This window comes from Pollachius pollachius (assembly GCF_949987615.1).
Source record: "Pollachius pollachius genome assembly, chromosome: 14".
NCBI classification, from domain to species: domain Eukaryota; kingdom Metazoa; phylum Chordata; class Actinopteri; order Gadiformes; family Gadidae; genus Pollachius; species Pollachius pollachius.
In genome coordinates, this window is record NC_136947.1 from 8,127,218 (window position 1) to 8,139,466 (window position 12,249).

Here is a 12,249-nt window from a genome sequence, read left to right on the forward strand (position 1 = left end):
AGCCAGGGTTAAGGAGAGAGAGAGGAAAATCTTGGTGGAAGGCCACATATGGGCCCTGACGGATCTCAACCCTAACTCTCTCTGGTCAGAGAGTCATTAGGGTTTGACTCGCCTCTCCCCCCCCTCGGCGGCCATGTTGGACCCAAACGACAACATCGTTTACGACATCGACGGAGAAAACCGACCGTGCGTCTCGACACCTCGACGGAGTGCGACCAAGCGCGTCCGTGTGTGTGGGGAGAAGTGTGTGGAGACGTAGGTGAAGCTCAGAGAGAGAGGGGTGGGCTGGGCGGGGGTGGGTTTGGAGGGTCCGAAGACAGGGTGGGGGGGGGGGTGTGGGACCCCTATGTGATGTAGCATGGTGGAGTTGTGTAAAAAAAAGAAGTTTTACCCGATGTTTTTACGTCACGGTCTGTTTCGCGTGGCTGTTTATGTTTAAGCTGTTGTCACAGCAACGTACAGTACACACTGGAATATAACACCCACCGACGCCGTTGCCGCGCAATAATGTATTATGCTACGCCAGGCGGGGATTCTCGCTGATGTTTGCTCAGCTTTGCTTTTTTCCACACACACATGCATGTACCTACACCCACGCTCACACACACACACACACAGACGCTCGTATACACCCCCCCACACACACACACACGGACACATACACACACACGAACTCATAGGTGTATACACCCCCACAGAGACACACACACACTCAAACACACACAAACACACACACACACACAGTTACACATAGACGCTCGTATATACCCCCCCCCCCCCCACACACACACACACGGACACATACACACACACAAACTCATAGGTGTATACACCCCCACAGAGACACACACACACTCAAACACACACACACACAGACACACAAACACACACACACACACAGACACACATAGATGTATACACCCCAACCCTCAGACACACACAACCACACGCAGCAGTACACACACACACACACACACACACACGCACACACACACACACACACACAAACACACACACACACACACACACAGACATACATACAGACACAAGAATGGACGGACTTGGAAGCAGCTAATCTCGCCCGCGACCCACACTGGGCCGTCTTGTACCCAGAGTTTGTTTAGTCCTTTCTCGGTGTCTGTCAGCGCCTCCCATTGGCCGTGACGCTCTCCTCGTAGCCGTTTTTCCAACGCGCCGGGCGCCTTTAAGTTTATGTAGGACGGCTCATTGCACCTCTCCTACCTAGCCCCTACCCATCCCCCTACTTACCCCGTCCCGTTCCCCGTCCCCCCGAGGTAATCTGTATTGTTACCAGACCCCAACCAACACCACCATGATGATGATGATGATGATGATGATGATGATCATCATCATCATCATCATCATCCTCCTCCTCCTCCTCCTCATCACCCGTCTGGCTGTGCATGGACCCCTAAACGTGACCCTAGGGGGTCCGGGGGGCTGCTCGCTGTAGCTGTGGTCGCTGGGTAGATGATGGGAAACATACTGTTGCTCTGAACTTGCCACTCCCAGATGTCAAGTCTCAAGACTCATTCTACAAATAGTCCAAATGTGGTAACGTGTGCGTTAATCATTAACTTATCGGACAATTTGAAGTGAAAATAAGGCAAGTGAAATAAGGCGATCAAGCCAAGTGTTTGTGTCTGTGTGTGTATGACTGTATTCTGCATCTGAATGTATGGATGTACTGTACGTATGTATGTGTGTATGTATGTGTGTGTCTGTGTCTGTTCCTGTGTCTGTGTTCTGCGTGTGCATGTGTGTGTTCTGCAAGTGTGTGTTCTGGGAGTGTATGTATGTGTTCTGCATGTGTGTACTGGGTGTATGTCTATGTGTGTGTGTGTGTGTGTGTGTGTGTGTGTGTGTGTGTGTGTGTGTGTGTGTGTTTGTGTGCTGGGAGTGTATGTCTATGTGTGTGTGTGTGTGTGTACATCTGAGTTCTGTATGTGCTGTGCGTGTACGTGTGTGTATCTGTGTTCTGAGGGTGCATGGATGTTTTATGTGTGTGTGTGTGTGTTCTTTGTGTGTGTGCATGCAGACCAAAAACATTGGTCTGCAACTGGCCAGAACCTTATCACTGAGTTTCCTCCCCAACCCTCCTGCCTCTCCCGGCCTCCTGCCCTGTACTTCTCCTCACTTTGACTTCCGCTCCATTTGATTCCCACCAACGTGGGAGTCTCAAACTGGTGTGTAGAGCCACTCTCCAGCACTAGGTATTCTGTGGGTGACAGTAGCTCAGGAGGTAGAGCGGCTTGGCTGGTAAACCGGGAGGTTGCTAGTTCAATCCCCAGAGTGTCGCGGTATCCCTGAGCATGGAGCCTCACCATGACTCCTCCCGACAAGCTGGCTGCGCCTTGCGTGGCTCACTCCGCCATCGGTGCTTGAATGTAGGGTTGTAAGACGCTTTGGATGCAAGTGTCAACAAAATCCCCTAAATATAAATATGTAGTCTGATGCACACAGGTTACACCATTTGGGATTACTATGCTCCTGTTAGGAAAGGAAGGAATGGTAAGGAATCTTCTTTCCTGTCTTTGACTACCTTCCCCAGGACTCAATTGACTGACGCGGGGCAATGAGTCTCCAACACCAGGGATATATCTCCATCACACCGGACGCCATTCAAACAAACGTGCATCTTCATCACTCCGGACGCCGTCCAAACAAACGTGCACCTCCAAGTCTCCGGACGCCGTCCAAACAAACATCTCGGTCGACAAATCCACCCACTCGTAGCGCTCTCTTCACCAGTGATCGTGAATCAGGGATATACAGTACTACGTCATGGCAGGGCGGGGTGTCAGGGCTGGCGGGGGCTACGTCACCGTAGGCGAGGGGGCTAAGATTAGACACGGGCCCAGGAGTGATGGGACCAGTGCTGACCGACGGGGGAGGGAGCGGTGACAGACGAAGCACAGCGACACGGCCGCATGTCCCGGCCGTTCTCTCCCAGACCGTGTTAATATTGTTATTACCCGAGTAATGAGGCAAGGCACACTGGCGGGACAGGGGGGTGTGTGGGGGGAGGGGGGGGAGGAGAGGGGGAGAGGGGGAGAGGGGGGGGGTGAAAGGGTACAAGTGCTGCTATTCACCCTGTAAGAGGGGAAGTCCCCTATCTGAAACAGCTGAGCTCACCAGGATGTGACCAGCCGTTATGTCATATGTTGTCCCCCCGAGGGTCATGTCTTTCACAGCCAGCCGACTCCAGCGGGCACTATTTATATTTTCTTTCTTTCTTTCCAGTGGGCGGTCTGCATGCAAACGTCATTAGTAGGTCGTCGTTTTGTTGGCAGTAAAAAACATCAGGAAATTCATAAATTCATACAGGTTTATTGTAGGCAAAATGAACGGCATGTCGTAGATTAAATCTGAATACAGGCTTGTAGTAGCATATTTACTGTATGGTGCGAAATAAGAAAGGTTGAACTGGCTAAATCTCCGTGAAATTCATTCAAACTTTTCTTAGCCTTTTCATTTCTGAAACCCCGCCCCCAGTATTTAATTCATTGGATTGGCAGCGGTAGCAGCAGTTGCTAATGAAGCTACAGTCGCTAAAGAAGCTACAGGAGCTACAGTCACAAAAAAAGCTACAGCCGCTACAGAAGCTACAGTCGCTACAGAAGCTACAGAAGCTACAGTCGCTAAAGAAACTACAGTCACTATCTTCGGCTACATTCCCTACAGGAGCTAAAGAGGCTATAGTCGCTAAGAAACTGCAGTCACTGCGGATGCTACAGAAGCAACAGTTGCTAGTCGCTACAGAAGATAAAGAAGCAACAGTCGCTACAGTTGCTAAAGAAGCTACAGTTGCACAGAAACTACAGACGCTACAGAAGCTACAGTTGCTACAGAAGCTACAGTTGCACAGAAACTACAGTCGCTACAGAAGCTAAATTTGCTAAATTCGCTAGCTCCGGCGATAGTTACTACAGAAGCTACAGTCACTACAGAACCTACAGTCACTACAGAAGCTAAAGTCGCTAGCTTGGGCTACAATAGCTACAGAAGCTACAGTCACTAATGAAGCTACAGTCACTGATGAATATACATCTGCAAATGAAGCTACAGTTGCTAATTTAGTTAAAGTAGCCTCAGCATCAGCGGTGGTGGTGGCGGCGGTCGTCAGCAGCAGCAGCAGGAGCGCGTTTCCCTGGGTTTTCCCTGGGGGGAGGCATGGGGTTCGGTAAGAGGTTTAACTGCTATGTGAGAAACTCACAGCTCCTCGGGTCAGGGGCTCAGTCTGCAGTCACTGTGTGACTGGCACAGACTGGGCGCCCGGGACCGTCCGCATGACTCCGCTGTTCTAGCCCACGGCATGGCACAGAGCGCCCCGAGCACCGGCGCACGCATGGGCCGACGCTGAGGCGCTCACACCGATCCGCCGCACACGCTGACACGAGAATCTGACCAGGGGCGAGAGACCAAGAGACCCAGAGAGAGAGAGAGAGAGGGTGGGGGGAGCGAGAGAGAGAGAGAGAGAGAGGGTGGGGGGAGCGAGAGAGAGAGAGAGAGAGAGAGAGAGAGAGAGAGATAGAGAGAGAGAAGGGGGGAGAGAGAGAGAGAGAGAGAGAAGGGGAGAGAGAGAGAGATAGAGAGAGCCAGAGAGAGACCCAGAGAGAGAGCGAGAGAAAGACCCAAAGAGAGCGACCCAGAGAGAGAGAGAAAGAGAGAGAGAGACCCAGAGAGAGAGAGAGAGAGAGAGACGCAAAGTTGAATTATTGTAGCTACATTCCTGGTAATCTCCACTCTAAGTATTTGGTGGGGGTGTGTGCAGATTACAGTTTCTTAATACCGAGATTTGTTCATTGATTCTGCGCTGGCCCTCTGCGGTTACTCTCTAGATAAACCAGGCGTACAGAGTCAAGCCTGAGTCCCACCACAGTAGCTGCCTTTGGCCGCAACGCAAGAGTTATCACTAATTAACGGCCACTACAGTCAACAGGGTCTACTTTCTGCGCTCAGCGGCGGCTTGGGTGCTACCGTTGACGCCGGAAAGAGGTCTTTTGTTCTGCGTTAAAATTTTCCGCTCCAGTGAGCCGGGTTCCTTTATAGGTAACTCTGTGGGTGACTCTAGAAGCCACGGAGCTTCTAGAGAATCATTGACTTCCTCTTCAAAGCGAGGCCGGCCTGTCAGGGGGCCGATGGCGACTCCGATGGATGATTATACACACAATCACACCAGAGGAGCTGACTCTGCGGGGGCAACTGCAAACATTTAGCATCCGTCCTGTCGTATGTCAGCGTGTGTGTGTGTGCGTGTGTGTGTGTGTGTGCGTCTTTGTGTGTGTGTGTGTGTGTGTGTGTGTGTGTGTGTGTGTGTGTGTGTGTGTGTTAGTGTGTGCGTTAATGCCTGTTTGTGTGTGTGCTCAGACCGATTTACACGACAGTCACAAACCTGCGGCTATTATATCACTAATGCAGAGAGGCTCCGCTGATGAATTCGTCCTGTGGGGGGGCCAACTGTAGTCTGTGTAATAACACCCAGTTGGCAAACACAGACGGGAGAGCCACTGGGAGTGCATGTGAGGTCAGCGCCTCTATAGGACTTGTGTGTTTACCCAAGATCCCCTCGAGATAGAGGGTTCAAAAACCCATATCTGGGACCCTTTGTGGAAACACAAGCAAGAATGACTCGTCAAGATCATTCCCTGCAGCAATCAATCACCTCGGCCGATTTGTTACGGGCGTTCTGGGTAATTTATTTGTTGTCAGGGGAGGGTAATCAATTCACAGAGAAGTGGTTCCAACAGACCAAATCTATCGCGACCACCCGGCTCATAATAGCTCACGCTAACTTATGCCGTGTGCACAGGAAGAGCATTCAATTCATTTTTGTCTGTGCCAGGTGGGGTTCAGGGCGACTGCCAAGAGTCATATGTCTTCGGTTCTTCCAGGGCCAGGAAACCTAGCCCCTGCGGCCTGCGATGGAAAAACACAGGACATTGTATATATCCCGCTAACAAGCGTCACGTGATCAATCGCCCCCCCCCCCCCGACCGCGAGACTAAGACCATCATAAGTCTTTATGGACCTTCCTGTTGTTCACATTAGGACTCCCGATGTATCCACCTCCCCATCTGCAAAGGTCGTTATGGGCGGCCGCCACCGCCCCTCTCTCTCTCGAAAGAGAGGGTTTCCTCCCCAGCCGATTACCCTGTAGTGCGAGGTCTCACCACCAGCGGAACCGACCCGGACCTGCTCCTTAAAGTCCAATACAGGCTCGGTCTGCGGTCTCCAGCCTCGCCACTCTGGTGATACCAGCATCGTCAGTTCCTCTGAATATGAATGAGGCCGGAGCTGAACACTTTAAAAGGCCCTAAGTGAAACCTATAATCTTCAAAATATACAGTGCAACCGTATCATTATACAGTATGAGCCCGGAGTAGCCCACAACAGACACCGCTAGCACCTTCATAACAAAGCTGTGTACCCAAAACGTTCCCCGGATCATAAACCCTATAAAAAAATGGATTTGTGCCGCAGTGCTCACTGCGGCCAGAAATGCGGTTTTTAACGAAAGAATATATTCAGTATTCGGTGCACAAGAGGTAAAGCTTCCACTCTCAAAACCTGTGAACGAAAAAAGGATCAAATCAAATCCACAGTGTGAATCAAACGCTGCCTCATTTATTTTTGAAATAATTTCAACTCTCAAACCTAAAAAAGAGCGAGATGTTTACTTTAAACACATTAAAAATAAACTGCGTTCCGATGACGTGGGCCCCCTTCAGATGCTGTGTTTTCCCACCACACTTCCCACTCTCCTAAGGTAACACTAAGGGGGTCTCCAAAAGTGCTGATGGAGTAGCGGGGGTCTCCCCCTCCCAGAAGTGACTGCGCCCCCCTGTGGAGCCTGGAGGAACAGCCTACTCCCCCCTCCCCTCGCTCTTCCTATAGAGACAACAACACGGCCCCCAACGAGGGCGGAGGGACGGGGGTACTGGGGCCTTGTCCTAAACCCTGAGGGGCTCAGCTTCAAATCCTGGAATATTAAACCAGGGACCTAGAACAAAAACAAAGCAGTCCACGGGACGTGCGACCTGTTGTCTTAAGCCTCCGGGCCTTACAGGATCTAGCCGGACCGAGGCATCGGCCTGCCGGCGCTGGGAGAATCCTATCTACTGGGCTCACCGTAAAGCGATACCCTTTGAGGCGTGGCTGCAGCCACAGGATATCCTATGAAAGTTGGGAAATCCCTCTCTTTCTTTCTGCTGCTCTCTCGCTCTCTCGGTCTCGCTCTCCCCCACTCTCTCTCTCTCACTCAGCCTCTCTCTCTCCCCACTCTCTCTCTCTCTCTCTCTCCCCACTCTCTCTCTCTCTCTTTCTCTCCCTGGGTCTCGCTCTCCCCCACTCTCTCTCCTCTCTCTCTCCACCTCTCGGGTGGTGCTCCAGGCCTGAGGCACGTTGGGGCTAATCAGTCCTTAAGGCCCCGGTAATGAGACGCCTGCCACCACCGCCGCCGCCGCCGCCGCCGCCGCCGTCTGCTGTGGGGTGGTGGCATGGAGTCCGCGTTAACTCAGCTGCTCCTAATGAGTCGTAATCACCCCCGGCAACGCTGGGTGAAACCACGGCGATGGGCGGCCGAGGGCACATGAGCCGCAGGAGGAGAAGGAGATGACAAAACGGGAAGGGAAGGAGGAGTTGGAGGAAGAGAAGGAGGAGGAGGAGGAGGAGGAGGAGCAGGACGAGGAGGAGTAGGAGGAGGAGGAGGAAGAGGAGAAGGAGGAGGAAGAGGAGGAGTAGGAGGAGGAGAAGTCAAAACGGGAAGGGGGAGGAGGAGGAGGAGCTGAAGGCCCAAAGGGAATGTTTACAGGGGGCCACTATCGCCGTGGCGATGTTGCGTCTGTGTTGTCCTCGTGAGCACACAAGTTCAGACAGAAGACAAAAGAAAAATCGAGCCGTATAGCACCTATGGGGTTATTAACACCAGGAAGTACTTCAATAGGATATGATTGCATATCTTTCCCTTTATCAAAGGGAACATTTGCTCTACCCAAAGTCAATTTACACACATCCCGTTTTGTGTTGTGTTGTTTTTGGCCTGTTGCCTTGTCTAATGGGGTTTACATTCCGAATGAAAGGCCCTCACGTCAAGGAGCCCGAAAGAAGAAAGTAATGATAGAGTGCTCATGGATGTCGCAATAATCAAGTACCCTGTACAAAGCATGATAGCAGACCACTGTGCGCCCTTTTATCCAGCTAATGAGCTGCTGCCTCTGCTGCAGCTAGTGCCGGGTAAAGCTCTGCTGAAGGGCTGCGGGCAGCCTTCCTGTATGTGTCGCACATGAAATGAACCAAAAACAAACTCAGGGCTTGGGGTGAGCGCTGGCACACAGCACAAGCTTTACAAGACCACAAAGTGACATGTGCCATCCACCAAAACTCTGCATTCCTAAGAACGCCTCTGCGTCCTCCCTCGGACGAGGGGCGGGGAGTCGGGGAAAGGGTGGCGGACAACGGATCCAACCAATCCTCGCCGTCCTTCTCTTTTGACAGGTTCCCCCGGAAGGAAAACATCCATGAACTCGAGGCACACTGCAACCCCTCAAAATGCAGGGCAGTGAAAACCCGATACAGCCCCTGATTGGGACTCATTAATGATAATGGATTCAGCGAGGACCAGCACCTGCCACAACAGCATAAAAACGGAGAGGGGGGGGGGGGGAAACCGAGGGTTCGCATTCTTGTGGCAAAGGAATCACAGTTTAAGCGGGCGCGTGACTACGCCAGGAATCCCGCGGCCCCGCCCTCGGCGCTGCCGGCTACGGGCAACAGGGAAGGTTGTTTACGTTACACTTATGCTCCCCACCGCACTCTTGGAAATTGGGTCTGCAACATCGACCGTCTACTCTGGAGCGAATCAGAGGAGCTCGGGAGGCCCCCAGGACACGCCGGTTTATCGGGTCTGCCGTGATGGCGTGGGCACGCCAATTGGCTACGTTGTCCTCCCGGTCGTGTCAGTGGTGTCTGATTCCTGGGAAGTTGGCCACAGGGGGGGCTGTAACATTTCCTTTGCCTGTATCTGTGTCACCTGGGCAAGGTCTTTGGGAGCGTGGCTCATGTTCTTCAGCTGCAGGGCTAAATCGTTCATTGACACTTGTTCATATCCTCCCCGCACCCCCCCAAACCCCCACACCACTGGCCTGTTATAGCCCATAGAATAAGATATCTGCGCTATTGTTACACCATATGGGTCTCTGCACAACAGACGCCAAAGATAGAATATGGATTGGCCTAGGGAATTGTAGTGAAGTGCGAAGCGAGTGGGCGAATGCATATTACTGAGACATATGCCGTGTCCGTATTCTAGTCTGTCCCAGTGCCGATTTGGCACGTCAGCCTTAATGCATACTGGGTGCCAAGGGTGACACTGGTGGAGGATTACGCTCAGCTTGGACGAGACGAGGGAATGCCAGAGCGAGAGAAAAAAGGGAGAAGGTAAGTGCGAGAGCAAGAAGGAGAGAGAAAGAGAGGGCATTTGATACTCGTGTGAGTTTTATAGTTGATGACGTTGCATTGAAATTGGGCAGAAACACCGATTTTTTTTGTTGAGGAATCATAGCAAGTATGTGCAATGTCAAAGCTCCAGCCAGTGCTCTGTGCTGGCCTAGCCCACTCTCAATACATTAATGACGAAACTTCATTAAAACACCCAAAGGCAGAACATTAACCCCAGCTGATACATTCGGACAGCATTTCCTCGTCTCTGTTTGGTCCAGCCAGGACTGGATCATCTGATAGAAGTTGTTTATCTGCAATGGCTATATTTGGCTCTTTGGCACTGTGTCTCGGTCAATTCTCTTCAAGAGGACTCCTATGTACCTTTAATAAAACAACAGGACCCATAAATCTCCCTTAGAGACAAAAGCCTAATTTAGCAGCCTTGAAAGGTCTCAGAATCACAGTTTATTGCTTCATAATATTCAGTTCCTGGAGGAGTGTGTGTGTGTGTGTGTGTGTGTGTGTGTGTGTGTGTGTGTGTGTGTGTGTGTGTGTGTGTGTGTGTGTGTGTGTGTGTGTGTGTGTGTGTGTGCATCGAGGGGGGTTTACTACTGCTCAGCAAAGATGCCAAAAGTAACAACAGCCCTTATCACCCAACACTCTTGGAACATGTACAACTCTAATACCTGCCATTAGCAGTTTGACTCTGCTGGAATGCCTCCAAGGCTCTCATCACGTTACAGTATACAGGCTCCAAGAAGCCACAGAGTGAACGCATAACATCCATGAACACACAAAGACACTTGGGGGGGGGGGGGGCATGTTGATCACGTCCCACCCACGGCTCTGTTCCCAAGGGCTGCCGGTTAACAAAGCCAAAAGAGTGTGATTTTACGGGGGACGCTTGAGTTGTAATTATAGTCAACTGCACGGTTTCAACGATTGGAAACGCTACACGGTCCCAGAGACGGGATCCGTGCTAAAGTGTTGTTGTAGCACGATGGAGTATCAGCGCCTGAGGAAGAACCAGATGATCATTGTTGTTTGTTTTCACTAGAACTGGATACTGTATTCTGGGAGGAGAGAGAAAGGGTGATTCCAGCTGAATCACGCCTGCTCGCCTCCCCCCCCTGACAGGCTGTCTTCCTCGGAGAAGACTTCGGGGCCTTAATAATCTGGCCCTACACTTGTAGACGTCTGTCAGATTGATCCAGAGTGACAGACGGACGTGTCTCCAGCCTTGATGCGGTGGTTTTACGCAAATATTCCTCGTTGTGAGGGAATGCATTACTTTGCGCACTCACATTCAGAATGCTTAAACATTGCCGATATGGCAATGTATGAATTAGAAAACGCTTCTAGATAATTTCCTTAACACATGCTTAAACTGTTTTAAACTTGGTGGGAGTTTTTAAATCCCAGGCCAGGTTTTTCTTTGATGTTTGTGCTGGATGAGGGGATTTTTCAGTGCAAGCTGAGCAGACGTTTCGGCCACCAGTCAGTCGGATCGCTTTATTGTTTCCAGCTGTTGAGACCCAAGCCTAAACTCACCTTTTTACTCCGTGTCTGTTTTCTGAGCCGCCTGAGAATCTGATATTACAAATGTTTCATCCAAATAATCCCGAGACCACTACCTGCCATTCAAGCGTTGCCAGTTAGGGTGGGCTTTGGCCCCACCTGTCTCTAAAGTAGTCAAGTCAACTTTTCTTTGGCCATTAATGGAACCCTGCCAAAACTGTCCACAAGCATTTACACTCTCAGGGCTGAATCCAATATAGTGGACTCCATAGCAGTTCATAAGATCCACTCTCTAACGTTCAATGAACTGATTCCATGTGTGGATGCCTGTTATAGACTGCACAAGTAGCGCTGATTAAGAATTGCCGCTGGCGGTTTGCTGTTTAGAAACCGTCAAATCAAAACTCGTTCGCCAAGGTTATTGCAAAGCAACCTGCAACCTGTTACCCCCTGCTGCGAGCCAGCGCAGGCACTTTACGCACGGTGGACACGACTTCAATCACAATTACGCTCAGACTGCATCACCGATAAACACTTTATCACAATCTACCAAGGTAAGGTGAAAACACAGTTATTCCCATCAAAAGCAAAACTTTACGAGATATACTCCAACAGCAACGTTTGGTGGTATTATTCTGATTGCGATGAGAGTAGGCTATCCCCTTTTTGCGATCATGTGAATGGTGCCATCCTTACCCGAAGTATGCTGTCGTGGGTCCAGGCAAGTGGAGAAGATACACTATAACTGTGAACGATAACCATCCCAGGAGTAGGTGTCCATCCAGCATTTTGCTGCGGCTCTGGGGCAGATCATTGCGTTTCTCCTCAGTAGCTGTGTAAGATCCCTTGTTGAACACTCGGTACCTCTTATACAGAGTGGAGCGCTGCGCTCCTCCCATCCGCGGAGAGCAAGTGGGAGAAGGAGAGGGACAGAGCGAGAGGGAGGGAGAGAGAGGGAGAGAGAGGGGGGAGGGAGAGAGAGGGGGGAGAGAGGGGGAGAGGGAGATAGAGAGAGAGGGGGAGAAGAGAGAGAGGGAGAGAGAGAGGGGGAGAGGGAAAGAGAGGGGGAGAGGGAGAGAGTGAGACAGACTGCGGAGAGAGAGAGTTAGAGAGAAAGAGAGCGCGCAAGAGAGAGAGAGAAGGAAAAAGAGATCGGGATATGCCTTGACTGATTCTGTTATCAGTCATCGTCCATTTACGCTGCGTTCATTCCCAATGGCAGCTACTCGAATTTATGATTGGCATAACTGGCTTACGTTGCAACAGCAA

General features: G+C 51.1%; 1 protein-coding gene across 1 annotated transcript in view; it reads right to left on the reverse strand.

Annotated features, from left to right (window-relative positions):
• wnt9a (wingless-type MMTV integration site family, member 9A) overlaps positions 1-11,879 on the reverse strand; it is a gene marked incomplete at both ends in the record, with an annotated part of 20,740 nt that extends 8,861 nt beyond the window's left edge. The window contains one exon of the mRNA XM_079751569.1: positions 11,677-11,879. Coding sequence (XP_079607695.1) covers positions 11,677-11,879 — 203 coding nt within the window. The remainder of the gene's footprint in view (positions 1-11,676) is intronic.
• Between the last annotated feature and the right edge of the window lie 370 nt (positions 11,880-12,249).